General features: G+C 39.8%; 1 protein-coding gene across 1 annotated transcript in view; it reads right to left on the bottom strand.

Moving 5' to 3' along the window:
- Nucleotides 1–20,200, bottom strand: part of RAD54B (RAD54 homolog B) — a 119,578-nt gene extending 99,378 nt beyond the window's left edge. The window contains exons 1-2 of the mRNA XM_007117628.3: nucleotides 20,094–20,200; nucleotides 7,705–7,855 (exon numbers count right to left, since the gene is read on the bottom strand). Of these exons, the coding sequence (XP_007117690.1) occupies nucleotides 7,705–7,839 (135 nt within the window). The 5' untranslated portion in view covers nucleotides 7,840–7,855; nucleotides 20,094–20,200. The remainder of the gene's footprint in view (nucleotides 1–7,704; nucleotides 7,856–20,093) is intronic.
- Nucleotides 20,201–20,991: the final 791 nt, after the last annotated feature.

The following is a 20,991-nucleotide window of genomic DNA, read 5'->3' as shown; positions in this document are numbered from 1 at the left end:
TGAGAAAGAAAAACGGAGTTGGAGGAATCAGGCTCCCCAACTTCAAACTATACCACAAAGCTCCAGTAATCAAGTCAGTATGGTACTGGCACAAAAACAGAAATATAGATCAATGGTACAGGATAGATAGCCCAGAGATAAACCCAGGTACATATGGGCACCTAATTTACGACAAAAGAGGCCAGAACATACGATGGAGAAATGACAGCCTCTTCAATAAGTGGTGCTGGGAAAACTGGACAGCTACATGTAAAAGAATGAAATTAGAACACTACCTAACACCATATACAAAAATAAACTCAAAATGGATTAAAGACTTAAATATAAGACCAGGCACTATGAAACTTTTAGATGAAAACAAGGAAAAACACTCTTTGACATAAACCACAGCAAAATCTTTTTTGACCCACCTCCTAGAGTAACAGAAATAAAAACAAGAATAAACAAATGGGACTTAATTAAACTTAAAATCTTTTGCACAGTAAAGGAAACCATAAACAAGACAAAAAGACAACCCTCAGAATGGGAGAAAATATTTGCAAATGAAACAACAAAGGATTAATCTCCAAATATACAAACAGCTCATGGAGCTCAATATCAAGAAAACAAACAATCCAGTTAAAAAATGGGTGGAAGACCTAACTAGACATTTCACCAAGGAAGACATACAGATGGCCAAGAGGCACATGAAAAGATTCTCAACATCACTAATTATTAGAGAAATGCAAATCAAAACTACAATGAGGTATCACCTCAAGCCCATCAGAATGGCCATTATCGAAAAAGCTAGAAACAATAAATGCTGGAAAGGGTGTGGTGAAAAGGGAACCCTCCTACACTGTTGGTCGGAATGTAAATTGAAATAACCACTATGGAAACAGTATGTACGTTCCTTAAAAAACTAAAAATAGAACTACCATATGACCCAGCAATCCCACTGCTGGGTATATACCCTGAGAAAACCATAATTCAAAAAGAGACATGCACCACAATGTTCACTGCAGCACTATTTACAACAGCCAGGACATGGAACCAACCTAGATGTCCATCAACAGATGAATGGATAAAGATGTCGTACATATATACAGTGGAATATTACTCAGCCATAAAAAGAAAAGAAATTGAGTTATTTGTAGTGAGGTGGATGGACCTAGAGTCTGTCATACAGAGTGAAGTCAGAAAGAGAAAAACAAATACCATACGCTAATGCATATATATGCAATTTAAAAAAATGGTATGATGAACCTAGTTGCAGGGCAGGAATAAAGAGGTAGACAAAGAGAATGGACTTGATGACATAGGGTGGGCGGGAGAAGCTGGGGCAAAGTGAGAGTAGTATCGACATATCTAGATGTCCATCAACAGATGAATGGATAAAGATGTCGTACATATATACAGTGGAATATTACTCAGCCATAAAAAGAAAAGAAATTGAGTTATTTGTAGTGAGGTGGATGGACCTAGAGTCTGTCATACAGAGTGAAGTCAGAAAGAGAAAAACAAATACCATACGCTAATGCATATATATGCAATTTAAAAAAATGGTATGATGAACCTAGTTGCAGGGCAGGAATAAAGAGGTAGACAAAGAGAATGGACTTGATGACATAGGGTGGGCGGGAGAAGCTGGGGCAAAGTGAGAGTAGTATCGACATATATACACTACCAAATGTAAAATAGTTGGCTGGTGGGAAGCAGCAGCAAAGCACGGGGAGATCAGCTCGGTGCTTTGCGACAACCTAGAGTGAGACAGGCAGGATGGGAGGGAGGCTCAAGAGGGAGGGTATATGGGGACATGTGTATGCATATGGCTGATTCGCTTTGTGTGCAACAGAAACTAACACGGTATTGTAAAGCAATTATACTCCAATAAAGAGCTACTAAAAATATTTTTAATTAAAAAAAGATTACTGCTGATCCCAAAAAATAAATAAAAAATAAAGTAAGTCACGGCAATAAACTAATGAAGGCCTAAATTTTATTTTTTGCAACATTTTATTTTGATATAATTTTAAACTTATAGAAACAATCCAGAAATAATACAAGGAAGTCTCATATACCCTTTACCCAAATTCACCATTTGTTTACATTTTGCTCCTTTTACTTTCCCTCTATCTCTCCGTGTGTGTGTGTGTGTGTGTGTGTGTATACACACATTTGAAAGTAAGCTGGACACACTGTGCTCCTTTATCTCTAAATACTACAACGTGTGTCTGCAAAAAGCGAAGACACTCTCTTACAAAATCACAGTAAAATTATCAAAACCAAGAATTTAACATTGGTAGTTTAATACTATTACCCAATCCACAGTTCATATTCAAATGGGGTCGCTTACCCCAACAATGTCTTTTGATAGTTTCTTCCCTGAGCCAGGATCCAATCCCAGATCACACAATATGTTTAGTCAACAAGTTTCTTTAGTCTCCTTTAATCTATAACAGTTCCTCAACCTTTATTTATCTTTTGTGATTTTTGACACTTTTGAAGACTACAGGCCAGTTATTTTGTAGAATGCTCCTGTATCTGGATTGTCTGATATTTCCTAATGATGAGTTTCCGGTTATGCATTTTGAACAGGAATACCACAGTTCATCATACCAGGGGCACATAATATCAATTTGTCCCATTACAGGAGGCATTCACTTGATTAAAGTAGTGTCTACCAGGTATTCCTGCAAAGTTAGTATTTTTCTATTTGTAATTTTTTAAAGTATGTTGTAAGGAGATGCTTGAGTCTATTCAAATATCCTATTTCCTGATCAAACATTCACCCACTTGTTTTGGAATCCATTAATATTTTCCAACACCATCATTACATGACTTTTACTTTTATGATTTAGCATTCCACTCTGAGAAAGAGCTTACGCTCCTCCTCATTTATTTATTTAGTTGTATTAGTACGGATTCAGACTCCTGCAATAACCCACATTATTCAGTGGGTTATTATCCATTAGTATATTTATTTTGATGCTCAATTTGTTCCAGATTTTGTATTTATCAGACCACTCAAGTATAAAACCCCTGAAGTCACCAAAACAATACTTTCTCAGTCTGGATTAATCCAGTCTAAGATGAGAAATAATTCAAGAACAAAAATTTAAGAATGGAATAAACAAAGTAACGGGACACTAAAGTTGACTGCTAAGCTTAATACTTTTGTGCTTCGCATGTTGCCTTGCTTAAAACAGCTGTATAATTTCAAAAAATGCCTACTTCATTAGTTTTTAAAGATAACTATTTAGTTTCTTGATATGAATTATAACAGGAAAAGAATAAATCAGCATTTTGGGTTTGGAATTAGTCATTAGAAACTCCATCAGAAAATAAACGTAAAGTCAAGGGTGTCAAGACGATTCAATGGGGGAAAAACAGTCTTTTCAACAAATGGTCCTGGAACAATTAGCTACCCACATGAAAAAAGATAAAATTGGATTCCTACCTCACACCATACGTGAAAACTAATTCAAAATGGGTCATAGGCTGAAATGTAAGAACTAAAACTATAAAACTCTTAGAAGAAAATATAGTAAATCTTCATGACCTCCTTAGATATAACATGAAAATCACAAGTACTACCAACATCAAAAAAAAAAAAAACCAGATAAACTGGACTTCGTCAAAATTTTAAACTTTTGTGCTACAAACGAAACCATCAAGAAAGTCAAAGGCAAAAACAGAATGGGTGAAAATATTTGCAAATCATATATCTGATAAGGGACCTATGTTTAGAACATACAAAGAACTCTTACAACTCTATAATAAAAAGCAAATAATCCAACTTAAAAAAAGGACAAAGGATCTGAATAGACAGTTCTCCAAAGAAGATATTCAAATGGCTGATAAGCACATATAAAGATGCTCAATGACATCAGCCATCAAGGAAATGTAAACCATAACCCCAAATGAGATACTACTTCATCCACAGTATGGTTTATAATCAAATAGATAATAGTAAGTGTTGACAAGGATGTGGAGGACTGAAACCATCAAACATTAATGGTGGGAATGAAACAGTACAGCCACCTTGGAAAAGAGTCTGGCGTTTTATTAAAAGGTTAGCCATAGAATTATCATATGATCCAGCAATTCCACTCCTAGGAATGCACCCAAGAGAAATGAAAACATACATCTACACAACAATTTATACACTAATATTCATCAGCATTATTCATAATACCTAAAAAATTTTAAAAATGGAAACAACCAAACACCTATCAACCGACAGATGGAATAATAAAATACGGTATATTAATAAAATGAAATATTATTCAGTGTGGCAAGCAGAATAATGCCTCCCGAAGGTGTCCACACCCTAATTCCCAGAACCTGTGGATATGTTACCTTATGTGGCAGAAGACACTTTGCAGATGCAATTAAGGTTAAGAACCTTGAAACAGAGAGATTGTCCTGAATTATCCAGGCAGGCCCAATCTAACCAAATGAGTTCCAGTTTCAGAGAACCAAAAAGATGGCAATATAAGAACTCAAACTGCCATTGCCAATTTTGAAAACGTAGGAAGGGGACCATGAGCAAGGAATGTAGGTGGTCTGTAGAACCTAGAAAAGCCACAGGAAACATTCTTAAAACCTCCAGAAATAAATGCAACCCTGCCAACACCTTGATCTTAGCCCAGTGAGACCCACGTTGGGCTTCTGACCTACAGATCTGTAAGATAATACATTTGCATTGTTTTCCTTTTTTTTAAAATATTTATTTATTTGGCTGCATCGGTTCTTAGTTGCGGCACACTGAATCTTTCGTTGTGGTGCACAGGCTCCTCGTTGCAGCGCGTGGGCTTCTCTCGAAGTTGTGGTGCGTGGGTTCAAGAGAGCGCGGGCTCAGTAGTTGTGGTGTGTGAGCTTAGTTGCCCCGCAGCATGTGGGATCTTAGTTCCCTGACCAGGGATCGAACCCACGTCTCTTGCATTGGAAGGCAGATTCTTAACCACTGGACCACCAGGGAAGTCCCACATATGCATTGTTTTAAGTCACTAAATTTCTGGTAATCTGTTACAGCAGCAATAGAAAACTAATATATTCAGCAATAAAAAGAAATGAATTACTGATACATGCTACAATGTGGATGAGCCTTTTGAAAAACACTATGCTAACTGAAAAAAAGTGAGTCACAAAAGGCCACATGTGTGATTCCATTTATATGAAATGTTCATAATAGGTAAATATATAGGAACAGAAAGTAGATTAGTGGTTGCTAAGGGCTGGGGGATTTGGATGGGCTGATGTGTATGAGGTCTCTTTCTGGAATGATAAAAATGTTCTAAAATTGGTTTTGGTGAGCACTGCACAACTCTGAACATACTAAAGAAAACTGAATTGTAGTAGGTAGATTACAGGTATGTAAACTGTATTTAAATAAAGCTGCTTGTACAAAAAGAAACCTTATTTAAAATTAAAAACTATGCTTACATAGTTTTCTCCTTACATTGTGGCCAGAATTCTAAAGGAGTGTAGGATAAAATAAACAGATGCAGGCCAAAAAACACAAGAGTCAAAAATCAATAGATGTCTTCAACAACAAAAAGACAAAACACCAATTAACAGCCAAGGACTTGAACAGATATTTCTCCAAAGAAGATAAGCAAATGGTCAATAAGCACATGAAAAGATGCTCACCGTTACTAGTCATTAGGAAAATGCAAATCAAGAATGCAATGAAATGCTACTTCACACCAACAAGAATGGCCATAATCAAAAAAAAAAACAAAAAAAAAAAACAGCAATGAAAACAGAAAATAACCAGTGTTGCTGAGGATGTGGAGAAACTGGAACCCTCATACATTGCTGGTGGGAATGTAAAATGGTTCAGTAGCTACGGAAACAATTTGGTAGTTCCTCAAAAACTAAACACAGAATCACCATATGATCTAGCAATTCCACTCCTAAGTATATACACAAGAGAAGTGAAAACAGGTACCCAAACAGAAACTTGTATGCCAGTGTTCACATCAGCATTATTCATAATAGCCAAAAAGCGGAAACAACTCAAGTATCTAACAATAAATGAGTGAATATACAAAATACGGTATATACATACAACTGAAAATTACTTAACCACACAAAGCACTGATGTTCTGATACCTGCTACAACATGAATGAGCCTGAAAACGTAAGGCTAAATGAAATAAGCCAGAGACAACAGGGCAAATATTTATGATTCCATTTATATGAGGTACCTAGGGTAATCAAATCCATGGAGACATAAAGTAGAATAGTGATGACCGGAGGGGAGAACAGGGAATTATTGCCTAATGGTTACAACGTTTCTGTTTAGAGTAATGAAAAAGTTTTGAACACAGACAGTGGTGATTTTTGCACAACAGTGTGAATGAAATTAATGCCACTTACCTGCATGCTTAAAAATGGTAAAATGGCAAATTTTGTTATACATATCTTACCATAATAAAAAAAAATAGAAGAAATATTAGTAGACTTTAATCTCCATAACATAAATGAATCAGAGAACTGTACAGTAGCAGAAGTGTGGATTGCCCATTTTATATATGCTCTATATAAGCTTTATGTTAACTTCTATATACCTAAGACTAAAACAATCCTTCATCTTAGTAGTAAATATATATTAAGACTGCTTCGGGGGCTTCCCTGGTGGCGCAGTGGTTAAGAATCCACCTACCAATGCAGAGGACACGGGTTTGATACCTGGTCTGGGAAATTCCCACATGCCATGGAGCAACTAAGCCCATGCGCCACTACTACTGAGCCTGCACTCTAGAGCCCATGTGCCACAACTACTGAAGCCTGTGTGCCTAGAGCCCGCGCTCCGCAACGAGAAGCCACCGCAATGAGAAGACTGCACACCACAATGAAGAGTAGCCCCTGCTCGCTGCAACTAGAGAAAGCCCGCGTGCAGCGATGAAGACCCAAGGCAGTCAAAAATAAAATAATAAATTTATAAAAAATAACAAAATTATTTTTTAAAAAAAGACTGCTTTGGGACTTCCCTGGTGGTCCAGTGGCTGGAAGTCCGCCTTCCAACGCAGGGGGCGTGGGTTCGATCCCTGGTTGAGGAACTGGGATCCCACATGCCGCAGGGTAACTGGGCCCCCGTGCCGCAACTACTGGGCCTGCGCACCCTGGAGCCCTCACGCCGCAACTAGAGAGACGCCCGCTCGCCGCAGCAAAGGACCCCACAGGCCACAAAGAAGATCCCGCGTGCCGCAACTAGGACCTGACGCAACCAAATAAATAAACAAACAAATAAATAAATAATGTAGATTTGTTAAAAAAAAAAAAAGACTGTTTTGAGCACTTACTTTTTTACAAGTATAAATGAAAGGAAGTGTCCAGAACAGTGATATAAAGCATTATTTATATGTTTTCTCTTTAAGTTGCCTTATTTAAAGTTTTCACTTATTTATGTGGTACCTTTAAAAAGAACACTGATCAGAACAACTTTTTTTTTAACAACAATTTCCGCCCCTTCCCTTGCAGAGGTATTTTTCACTGTTACCAAAAGTTTATTTTACAGACCTAACCCAATTTATTTTATGTCGTTCCTTTAAAATATATATATTTAGTCATTTCTAAGGTTTTTAGAAGAATTTATCAGAGATACTGAAAATTCCTATAGGCATTAAGTGTTATTACCTGTTTAAACGGCACTTTTTAAAAAATACATGCTTCTCTAGATTATACTTCCTTTACTGTTTTGTTTTGTGTTTTTACCTTAAATAATTTTATATCTGAATTCAGCTTTGTAACCTCTTCATTAGGACTTGCATTACTTCTTGCTGGCGGTATAAATTTTGGCTTTTTGAAGGGATTCCCTTGCAACTGACTTGGTGCTGCCGATCGTCTCATGTTCAGCAGTATTAACCTGAAAAATACCCAAAACAAAAATGATGTAATCATAAGTCAGATTAGAATCACCTCCAAGTATATCATCACTACAATCACAACATCTTTAAAAATATAAGAGAATAAGCCTGTAAAAAGCCTTAGGAAACAAATTCAACAGCTGGTAACATTTTATTTTCCATCACAAAAGGCTTCTGAAAAATATTTAAGATTTAAATTACATGGTGTAAACCTGAGCATATATTGTATCAATTTTGATAAAACTATAGATTAATGATTATATAGCCTTAAACTCAATTTAGATGGTAGTTTCAAAATCAAAAGAAACATAATTATTCACAGACATACATCCAGCATGTTGCTTTTTTTCTATTCCATTAATCCATAAACTGCATGAGGGTAGCAATCATTCTTGTTTTCTTCACCACTCTGTAAGCAGCTTCGACCACAAAGTCAGATACATTACAATCGCTAAAGAATATTTTTGAATGAATGAATAAAATCCTGGCAATTAAAAGAACACATTTACAGTTCAATTTCCTTTTAAAACAGTGGGATATTTTAAATATATAAATCAAGAGACTAGAACCAGGTTTCCAAACTTTTGCTCAATATTATTTCCACCAGGACAGGACAGGTGAGACAGATAAAAGGCAAGAACATTACATGCACACATCATGCTTCTGCAATGGATGGTAGTAAGCACTCTTATTCAAAGTAATCTCACAAACACTACACAAGATATGGCATCAACAAGGATGTACATGGCTACCAAAATTATTTGTTTAATCCAGAAATTCCACTTCTGGGAATTTACCCTAAGGAATTACCAAAGATATACTCAAAGAATTATGTATAAGGGTAATCATGCCAATATTACTTATAGTAAGAGAAAAAAAGGAAATTTGAATATCCATAACAAGGTACTAGATAAATAAGTTATGTCACACTCACAAACTGGAACACACTCTCTTCATACACCACTAAAATGGTGAGTAGTACTGCTGTTTCCCAAGCAAGCCATGTTCTCTTTTCCTCTAGGCCTTTGAACAAACTTTCCCCTATACAGTGCTGGGAATGCCTTTATGCATTTTCCTTTGCCTGATTAATTCCAATTTATCCTTTAGGACTCTAACTATGAGCCCTCTTCATCTCTGCTCAAAGACTGGATTAGAGACCCTTCCTATGTGTGCACTACCCAAGCACTTTTCACGCTGTAATGAAACTACCTATTAATTCCCCCAAACTGTAAACTCCTGGATCAGGCATGAAGTCTTACATTCCATTCATCACTATACTGCCAGTACCAACACAAGAAGGCATTCAGTATTTGTTATATAAATAATTCTACAGCCATTAATGGGGAAAAAAAATCACATTTTAAAAGAATGTTTACGGACTTCCCTGGTGGCACAGTGGTTAAGACTCTGCGCTCCCAATGCAGGAGGCCCAGGTTTGATCAATGGTCAGGGAACTAGATCCCACATGCATGCTGCAACTAAGAGTTTGCATGCCACAACTAAGGAGCCCACCTGCCACAACTAAGACCCAGTGCAACCAAATAAATAAATATTTAAAAAATAATAAAAACTGGTATCAAAAATACTTCCAAGTTAATAAAAAAAATAAGTCCTTAAATTAAAAAAAATAAAAGAATGTTTAATGATATGAGAAATGTTTTTTATATATTAAAAAATGGCTACAAAAAGCAATTTTAGCAAGGTTGCAAGATACCAGGTTAATACCCAAAAGTCAATTGTCTTCCAACATACCAGCAATGAATAAGTGGAATTTGAAATTAAAAACACAATACCATTTATATCAGCACCCCATAAAAATGAAACACTTAAGTGTAATCTAACAAAACATGTATAAGATCTATATGGGGAAAAACTATAAAACTCTTTTGAGTGAAATCAAAGAACTAAATAAATGGAGAGATATTCCATGTTCATGGATAGAAAGACTAAATATTGTTAAGGTGTCAGTTCTTCTCAACTTTAGAGATTCAATACCATCCCTACTAAAATCCCAGCAAGTTATTTTGTGGATATCAACACACTGATTCTAAAGTGTTATATGGAGAGGCAAATGACCCAGAATAGCCAACACAATATGGAAAGAAGAGAACAAAGAGAACTGACACTACCTGACTTTAAGACTTAACATACAGCTGCAGTAATCAAGACAGTGTGGTACTGGTGAAATAGACAAATGAATCAATAGAATAGAACAGAGAGCCAGAAATAGACCCACATAAAGACAGTCTTTGACAAAGGAGCAAAGGCAGTACAATGGAGCAAAGACAGTGTCTTCCACAAATGGTGCCGAGACAACTGGACATTCACATCAAAGAAAATGAATATAGAAACAGACTTTACACACTTCACAAAAATTAACTCAAAATGAATCAGAGGCTTACATGTAAAACGCAAAGCTATAAAACTCCTAGAAGATAATATAGAAGAAAATCCAGATGATCTTGGGTATGATGACTTTTTAACTACAACACCAAAGGCACAATCCATGAAAGACGATAATTGATAAGCTGGACTTCATTAAAATTAAAAACTTCTGCTCTGAAAAAAGGCAATGGCAAGGGAATGAAAAGACAAGCCACAGATTGGGAAAAAATATTTGCAAAAGGTGCATCTGATAAAGGACTATTATCCAAAATTTACAAAGAAATCTTAAAACTCAACAATAAGAAAACAACCCAGTTAAAAAGTGGGCCAAAGACCTTAAAAGACATATCACAGAAGATATACAGATAGCAAATAAGCACATGGAAAGATGCTCCACATCATATGTCACCAAGAATGAAGAAAATCCAGAACACTGACAACACCAAATGCTGGTGAGGATGTGGAACAGTAGGAATTTTTGTTCATTGCTGGTGGGAATGCAAAATGGTATAGCCACTTTGGAAAACATTTTAGCACTTTCTTGCAAAACTGAACATACTTTTAACATAGGATAACTCCTTTCAACAAAGAGTTGAAAATTTATGTCCACACAAAAACTTGCATACAAATATTTATAGCAACTTCATTCGTAATTGCCAAACTTGAAAGCAACCAAGCATTCAGTAGATGAATGGATAAATAAACTATGGTGTATCCACACCATGGAATGTTATTCCACACTTAAAAAAAAAAAGCTGTCAAGACATGAAAAGACATGGAGGAAACAAAAATGCATATTACTAAATGAAAGAAGCCAATCTGAAAAGGCTACATACTGTATGATTCCAACAATGTGACATCCTGAAAACCTACGGAGGCAAAAAAAAAAGACAGTAAAAAGATCAGTGGTTGCCAAGGGTTAGGGGAGGGGCAGGGATGCAAAGGCAGAGCACAGAATTTTTTAAGGCAATGAAAATATTCTGTATAATGCCCTAATGATGGATACATGTCATTATATATTTGTCCAAATCCACAGAATGCCAAGAATGAATACTATTGTAAACTATGGACTTTGGGTGCTTATGTGTGTCAACTGTAACAAATGTACCATTCTAGTGAGGGATACTGATAATGAGGGAAGGCAGGGGTATATGGGAAATCTCCACCTTCCCCTCAACTTTGCTGTAAACCTAAAACTGCTCTAAAAATAATAAGTTTTAATTTCACAAATGGCTACCAAACATGTTCAGCATCATTCCAATTTTATAAAACAAAAAAAAAAAGACAAAATAATAGTATGTGTGTTTGTACTTTTTAAAAGACTAGAAAACAAAGGGGCATGAGGAACTTTTTGGGGTGACTGAGATAACCTGCATCAGATTGTAGTGTGATTACAACTTTGTCAAAACTCATCTAAGTATACACATTGAATTATAAACTGTAAGTTACACATCTATAAAGATTTTTAAAAGACTAGAAAAACACATGCCACAACATTAACACTATGTCTAAATGTTAGAATTACCAGTAATTTTTTATTTTCTTCTGAGTTCTTTCCTACATATTTCCAATTTTCTACAAAAAAAAAAAAAAAAAAAGAACTGCAGCCAGTTAAGCTGTGACACACCATCACTGATGGTTAGACATTTCCCAATTACAGCAACTTAAAAATGATGACATACATGAGTATTCGATAAATAACCAGGCTTTATATAGTTTGAGGGATTAGTAGTGGTGTAAGAATTAATAAACAGAAATCTCAGTTAAAATACAGACCAGAGGGCTTCCCTGGTGGCGCAGTGGTTAAGAATCCGCCTGCCAATGCAGAGGACACAGGTTCGAGCCCTAGTGCAGGAAGATCCCACATGCCACGGAGCAACTAAGCCCATGTGTCACAACTACTGAGCCGGCGCTCTAGAGCCCATGAGCCACAACTACTGAGCCCATGTGCCACAACTACTGAAGCCCACGCTCCTAGAGCCCGCGCTCTGCAACAAGAGAAGCTACCAAGATGAGAAGTCCACACACCACAACGAAGAGTAGCCCCTGCTTCCCGCAACTAGAGAAAGCCCGCACTCAGCAACAAAGACCCAACACAACCAAAAATAAAAATAAATATAATTAATTAATTAATTAAAAAAAAAAAATACAGACCAGAAGCCAGACAGGGACACTCTCATGCTATATGATGACAGCAGAGACCCAACAGGAAGAAGAAAGAGTCCTCTTCTTGCCTGCAAGAGCTCAGCCAATAAGACTGTCACAACTCAGCCAATGGAAAGCCACTATTGGGACTTCCCCGGTGGTCCACTGGTGGTCCACTTCCACTGCAGGGGGCACGGTGTGACCCCACCTCCCGCCAAAAAAGAAAAGTCACTATACCTCAAACTCTCAATTCCTCCAATGGACTCTGTTTACAATAGCCCTCTTAACTTCCTTTTCCCCCCTCTATAAAAGTGCTCTCCTCTCCTTGTTGTGCAGGATTTGCACTTGGCTCACCATGGTTCCAGACCACAAATTGCAATTTTTTGCCCATCCCGAGTAAACCCATTTTTGCTGGAGAAATAACTGGCAGTCTATTTGCTTAAAGTCAACATTTTGGGGCTTCCGTGGTGGCGCAGTGGTTGAGAATCTGTCTGCTAATGCAGGAGAGACGGGTTCGAGCCCTGGTCTGGGAGGATCCCACATGCCACGGAGCAACTAGGCCCATGAGCCACGACTACTGAGCCTGCGCGTCTGGAGCCTGTGCTCCACAACAAGAGAGGCCGCGATAGTGAGAGGCCCGCGCACCGTGATGAAGAGTGGCCCCCGCTTGCCACAACTAGAGAGAGCCCTCACACAGAAACGAAGACCCAACACAGCAAAAATAAATAAATTAATTAATAAGCTCCTACCCCCAAAATCTTAAAAAAAAAAAAAAAAAGTCAACATTTTGGTGGCGCAGACTGGGATCCAGAGAAGACCCCTGATGACTTCAAGGCTGGTGAGCAAAAAATGCAGTACCCACACAGAGTCCATTGATGCCCACTGCTTTTCTTCCTAAACCTGAGGTTCAAGAGTAAGTCTTTCTCCTGGATCTGAGCTTCCACCCACTTTGTGTTTTAAAGCTCTCTAGGTTTTATTCGGGATCTATTTTAAGAGCCCATTCTTTCTATCTAAGGCCTTGTTCTGTCTGTGAGTACTCATTTGGCACTTGGCCTGACACCTTTAAAAATCAGGCTGTCTCAACTATAACTGCACTAGCCTTCGGCCTGATTCCTTGTGGAACAGGGGCTGTTTCACTGGAAATGTGCCGGTTCAGCCTTTGGCCAGATTCCTTTTGAAATGGGCTGTTCTGGTGGAACTGCACCGTTAAACCTTCGGGCTCATTCCTGCAGAATTAGGCTGTTTCACTAGAGCTTTGCTGAGCTGCCTTTGGCTTGGCTCCTGCATGGCTGAGCCAATGATAAAAGCAACAACACCAACATCAGAAGGGACTTCCCTGGTGGCACAGTGGTTAAGAATCCACCTGCCAATGCAGGGGACACTGGTTCGAGCCCTGGTCCGGGAAGATCCCACAGGCTGCAGAGCAACTAAGCCCGTGCGCCACAACTACTGAGCCTGCGCTCTAGAGCCCACGAGCCACAACTACTGAGCCGGCGTGCCACAACTACTGAAGCCCGTGCGCCTAGAGCCCGTGCTCCACAACAAGAGAAGCCACAGCAATGAGAAGCCCGTGCACTGCAATGAAGAGTAGCCCCCGCTCGGCGCAAGTAGAGAAAGCCTGCACGCAGCAACAAAGACCCAACGCAGCAATAAATAAATAAATAAATAAATAAATAGCTTCTGGTGAAATCAACAACTCAGGGTTTTACTGAGAGTCCTCCTTATTCCTCATAAATCCTAAAGTCTGATCTGGGTGATATAAAGTTCCCCACAGGTTCTACTTTGCTGTAATATGCGAATGATTTGCTTCTTTGCTCTCCTTCTCAAGCCACCTCACTGGAAGAAAGCAACCACTTGCTACAGCTTTTAGCCTTAAAGGGACATAAGATCACCAAGGAAAAATTGCAGCTTGCCCAAACCCAGGTTCAATATTTAGGGCATCTGATATCAGAACAAGGGCTGCACATAGATCCAAACAGTCTTCATAGTGTCCAAAGTTTCCCAAAACCCAAAACTAAGTGTCAACTGTGAGGTTTTCTCAAGTTAGTTGGTTATCACTCTGATAACACTCTAAATTTCTCTCTGTATGTTTTACTAAAGAACAACCCGGAACCAATGTCATGGGAAGAACCAGACAAGAGAGTCTAGGTCTTAAACAAGGGTTTGACGAACCCACCTGCCCTTGGGCATCCCAATGATCAGACTCCCCTTTTCCTTTTTGTATATGAAAAGGAAGGAAATGCCCTTGCAGTACTCACCCAAAAACACGGGGACCACCAGCAACCCATAGGGTATTACAGCCATTACTGCCACTGCCCTTTTGATTAGGACCACAAAGAAAAAAGTTGTGGGATCCCCTTTAACCATTTTTGTACCTCACGCAGTAGAAATCCTCCTGAAGTCCCATCACATTCAACATTTCTCAGTCAGCTGCCTCACCTCCTTTTGTTAACCACTCCTTACATAACACTTTTACAGTGTAATAACCTGACACCCGTTACTCTTCTCCCCTCTGTCAGCAAAGTCCCTCAGGACTGCTTAAGGATGAGGGATCACCTCCTGAATCCTTGTGAATGATCTGCAGGAAATTCCTTTGAGTAACACTGACATCTTATGGTTCACTGATGGTTGAGAGAGTGACAATATTGCAACTCCTTTTGACAGTGCTGGGGCAGAACCTTTATTACTTCAGCCCAACAAGCTGAATTACATACTCTTACATGGGCTCGTACTTAGCCAAGGGGAAAACTGTAAATATTTATACTGATAGTCAATATGCTTTTAGAGTAGCTCATGATTTTGGAATGCTGTGAAAGCAATGTGGCTTCCTTACTTCCAGCAGAAATAAAGTTTTAAATGGCTCCTATGTTCAGGAGTTATTGGATGTATTATTTTTACCTGCCACATTAGCCATTATTAAGATTCTGTTAAACTTGACTCTCTGGAAGCTAAGGGAAATCACCCAGCTGACATTTCCACAAGGAATGCTGCCCTTAAAGGAACCAATGGCAGCCAAACGTTTCTCATGGTCCAAATGGATATTCTCCCAAATGGCAACTTAGAAAAACTGGCTAGACAAGCCCAACAATGGGCCTCAGAAAAGGAAAAACAAGATTGGAAATTCAACAATTGATGGCTTGATAAAAAGAGAAAGCTCTGGTTTAGACCAGATAACAACCCAGACTACTGGAGACTCTAAAATTCCCACTCCTAATTAAACCACTGGTCTACTGACAAAACGATGGCATTCATGAATCGATATTTGTGGGGAAATATTAACAAGGCTGCAAAAAAGTGCCTACCTCACTTGTCCAAAATACAACCCAGGGAACCTGTTGGTACTGCTCCCAGATATTTTAAACTGGCTACTGGACCATTGGAGGTCTGGCAAATGGATCTCACACAACTTCCTTCATCTCAAGGATATAAACATGTTTTAGTCATGGTCTGTACATTTTCACACCGGACTGAAGCCTTCCCTTACAGATAAATTATCACCTCTTCTGTGGCTAAAGCCTTTTTTGGAAAAGATTGCCCCAACCTCAAACTTCAAAATATTTGAGCAACCCATTTTACTCAACAGGCACTTCAACAAGTCCGCACTGTCTGGCCAGTTCTACAGCACTTTCATTGCACTTACCACCCTCAATGCTCTTGTTTAGTCGAACACACTGACAGCATTATTAAGACTCAATTGACAGGGAGGGAAACACAAGAGGGAAGAGATATGGGAACATATGTATATGTATAACTGATTCACTTTGTTGTAAAGCAGAAACTAACACACCATTGTAAAGCAATTATACGCCAATAAAGATGTTAAAAAAAAAAAAAAAGACTCAATTGACAAAGTTTGTAGAGGCCCTCCAAATACCTTGGCCAAAAGCATTGCCATTGGTCCTTCTAAATCTCATATCTACCCCTTTTGGAACTCATAAACTCTCACCCTTTGAGAGAGTCACAGGACTCTCAAGGCACTTGGGTCTTCTGAACCACAACTAATAAAAGAAGAGATAGTCCAACCGTGCAAAGGCCAAACTGCATCTATTAAAAATAACAATGTTTTGGTAGAGCAATTTTTCCACAGTGCACTCTCAGGAGGTGAAGACCTTAACCATCACACTTTGTAACCTGGAGATTTCATCTATTAGAAAATATGCCTCCAGAAGAACTCTCTTCAACCTCGATGGAAAGCCCCCTATCAGGTAATACTAAACAACCAATGTGCCGCCAAACTCCAGGGGACACTTGGATTCACGTGACATACCCAAAGAAAGCACCAAACCCTGACTGGACCGCACATCATCTGGTGACCCAAAAGTAAAGATTTCCCAGAACTGAAGCAGATGACATCTGATGAGACAGCTTTCCAAAGATATCCAAACCAGGCCTGTTGGAAATTTGTCTGCCACACCTTCGATGATGAAATAACACTTCAGATGATCTTCAATGTCTAGGATCTTGATGACATATGGACTGCAGATAAAAAGTGCCTGAGAGTTCTTCCTCCTACTCCTCTTTGTTACTCAAATGTGACCTCAATAGTTTTCCAATCTGTTGCATTTTCCCCTCCAACAAGGGACATTTCACCCAGGAAAGGCCCGTCCTGGCATTAAGGGACAGAAAGCTGCTGAAGCTGGAAAACCGGACTCTTGGTCAGTGATGCATTCAGAGAAAGACCTTGATCAAAAGGGGGAAACGTAAAAATTAATAAACAGAAACCTCAATTATAACAGAGTTAGGAGGCAAGAAGAGCGAGCTCTCATGCCCTGTGAGACAACAGAGCCCAACAGGAAGAAGAAAGAGTTGCTCTTCTTGCCTGGCAAGAGCTCAGCCAATAAAAAGCCATGATACTTCAAATTCTCAATTCCCCCAGTGAACTCTTTGTTTACCATAGCCCTTTAAATTTCCTTTCCCCGCTATAAAAGAAGTCTTCTCTCTTTGTTGTGCAGGACTTGCATGTGGCTCACCATCTGCAGACTCTGAATTACAGTTCTTTGCTTATCCTGAATAAACCCATTTTTGCTAGAGAATTAACTTGCAGTCTATTTGTTTAAGGTCAACAAAGGGTAAAACAGATCTCTATTAGCACAATCTTACATCAAATTATTATATAGATGGTTCGTGATTATTTGTTTACTTTAGAAGCAGTATTTACTAATAGCAATAGTCAACACAGATTCTTTCCAAACAAGTCATGCCAAAATAACCTCATCAACCTCATTTCCTTTTTATAATAGGTCAGCAGAATATTACATGTCTCTAGATATGTAACTGAAATAAAGTTGAAATTGACAAAAGCTAACTGCAACAAGATGATTTAAAAACAGGTAAATGTTAGGCCTTGCATTTAGACTCAGTTACTCAGTCAAATGAAACAGAACAATGGAAAGTTCAGATGAAAAACTCAAGGCTTTCAGACAACTACAGCTCAACTGAAATAAAATAATGATGAGTCCACTTAATGTAATAAATTCTAGATATCATTAATAAAAATGATGTCCAGGGATTTCCCTGGTGGTGCAGTGGTTAAGAATCTGCCTGCTAATGCAGGGTACACAGGTTCAAGCCCTGGTCCAGGAAGATCCCACATGCCGCAGAGTAACTAAGCCCGTGCACCACAACTACTGAGCCTGTGCTCTACAGCCCGCGAGCCACAACTACTGAGTCTGCATGCCACAACTACCGAAGCCCGCGTGCCTAGGAACACGCGCAGCAACAAAGACCCGACACAGCCAAAAATAAAAATATATTACTTAATTAAAATTTTTTAAAAAATGATGTCCACATCATGAAATATAATAGGTTCCATTCTCTACATTTAGTCAGACCCGCCTGCAGACTGACACCTTTTTAAAAGGAACACTAGAAAAATACAGTAACTAGAAACTTTGGGCAAGCTATTTAAACGCTCTGTATATCAACTTCCTCATTTATAAAATAAAGAGAACAGACTAGCTGCTAAAACTTCTTTCAACATTAAATTCTAAGAATCACTACCTTAAACCCTTAAACTTTTCTACACCTAATACACAATGTCTAATTTTTCAACCCTTCTATTTAACCTGTAAACTAAAGAAAATAATAATGAATTTGAGTATGCAGGCATGTGAGAAGCAACACAGGGCAGTGGCTAAGAAAACACTCTGAGGGCTTCCCTGGTGGCGCAGTGGTTGAGAGTCCGCCTGCCGATGCAGGGGACACGGGTTCGTGCCCTGGTCCGGGAAGATCCCACATGCCGCGGAGCGGCTGGGCCCGTGAGCCATGGCCGCTGAGCCTGTGCGTCCGGAGCCTGTGCTCTGCAACGGGAGAGGCCACAACAGAGAGAGGCCCGCGTACCGCAAAAAACAAACAAACAAACAAACAAACAAAAACACTCTGGAGCCAGCCTGCCTTGGCTTGATTTCCAGCTCTGCCATTTATATATGACCTTAGGCATCCATCAAGCCATTTAACTTGTTGATGCATTTCAAAGTAAACTGCAGACATCAGTATATTTCCCCCTAAATGCTTCTGGATCCTTATTACTTCTTAAATTAGTGCTATTTGAGCCCTCTTCCCAGGCCCTAAAAATAACGCCCATTTGGCAGCCCTACTGTGATGCTCCAACATCTGTTACACTCTTCACACCTACTGCTTCTGTTCTCCCAAGTAAAATGGCAAATCCAGGCTGATGACACATCAGAAGGCCTACAGTACTTGGCAATTTAATACACTGTACTGTGTAATAATTAAGAGTACAGTTTTGGAGGCAAATGCCTGAATATAAATCTGGACACTTCCAAGCATGTGATCTTGCACAGTTTACATAACCTCTTTGTGTCTTCCTTTCCTCATCTATGACAGGCGGTACAATAATTACTCGTAAGATTGTTGGGAGGATTAAATGAAATACTTAAGTACTTAGAACAAAGTTTGACACACCGTAAGCACTCAGTGTTACCTGTAATATTACTATCTATGATAATCATTATTAGATGTTTAATACATAAGGTCCTATAAGAGCAGAGATAACGAAGTTTCCGCGAGGGGGGATAGCAAAGGATGAAGTTCGACAAAGGGGATTATGACCAGAATCTGTGGATTCGGTTTGGCTTTGAAGGGGGGATGGGGTGCAACCATCAAACCTCTAGGATGAAAAAAAAAAAAACCTCTAGGATGAAAGAATGCAAATAAAACAGTCAAGAACCAGCAACGCACCTCCCCTGCTGTTTCTGCTTTTCGCCTTCCAACTACATTAGGGAGTAGTTATTTCACTTCGTGGCTTAAGTCGCTCCTTTGATTTTGTGGCCCCGCTAAACCGGCCTACAAAAATCTTCCGTTACTTACTATTAATTAACACCGTGCAGAAGAGTGGAGATTAGTCCTGGGGAAAGAAACCCAAGCGCCACAGAGGCCGAGCGGGCTGACCGCAGTGCGGACGCGGAAGCACCACCGCCCGGAGTCGCCTCTCGCGTCGGCCTCCCCACCACAAACACATCTCCAAGGCGCGCCCTCCGCCACCAGCCACCCCACGGCCAGCAGCGAAGGCGCCCCTCACACTTGAGACCCCTCCGCGCTCCCAGACCCGCAGGAGGCGGCCACAGGCGCTCCGCCGCCTTCCTTCCCTCCTCCGTCGGAGGCCTGCTCCGGCGCCTCTCCCCTCTTTACCCCACACAAGCCTACAGGCTGTCGCAGCCTCACAAACCTCCCCCTCCAAGGACGCACCAGAGAGGATCCGAAGGAAGCTGCGCCACCAGCCAGGAGAAAACGGGGAAGACAGCACTCCCTCAACGACAGAGAGGCTCAAGGTTCCCGCCTCGGCGCTGCCAATAACGGATGAGCCCATCGCGCGTGCGCACTACCTTCCTCCCGCAGGTCCCCGTCCAGCTCGACTCTGATTGGACGACCTTATCGCATCACTGCGCAAGTGCTTTGCGTTTCTCCTTGACCTCTGCCAAGTTTGCTTCGGGATTATGGTTCAATTCGAAGAGTATTTATTTGCTGCCTACGGTCAGACATGATGTTTATGCTTAGGCTACAGACCACATCCTAGGACAGATGAAGCATATTTCTTAAATCTGAGAACATCTACATGGATATGTTCGTGCAGTTCGATGGTCTGTCTGCATTGTAAAACTATACAAATATAATGTACCATATAGCTCCTAAATTATGCCGCATTTTAGGAATGAGGGAATTTCAACGACTTTGTTAATATGTTCCTTTTAGGCACCCAGCCGAAATAAGTGAACCGACGTTTTAAAATTGGTCCAACACCTTTTAATATCGTGACTAGTTAGAAATACATAGGTCGTGGGCCCTTTAATGTAAAATTATCCCCAAACCAGGTCACCGTCTGTTAATATGTAGAAAAATATTCCGGTTTGAACAAAATACTTAAAAACGTGTGAATCGGGCTCCCCTAGTGGCGCAGTGGTTGAGAGTCCGCCTGCCGATGCAGGGGACACGGGTTCGTGCCCTGGTCCGGGAGGATCCCACATGCCGCGGAGTGGCTGGGCCAGTGAGCCATGGCCGCTGGGCCTGCGCGTCCGGAGCCTGTGCTCCGCAGCGGGAGGGGCCACAACAGTGAGAGGCCCGTGTACCGCAAAAAAAAAAAAAAAAA

This window comes from Physeter macrocephalus, chromosome 15 (assembly GCF_002837175.3).
Source record: "Physeter macrocephalus isolate SW-GA chromosome 15, ASM283717v5, whole genome shotgun sequence".
Taxonomy (NCBI): domain Eukaryota; kingdom Metazoa; phylum Chordata; class Mammalia; order Artiodactyla; family Physeteridae; genus Physeter; species Physeter macrocephalus.
This window is presented reverse-complemented; position numbering and strand designations above follow the sequence as displayed.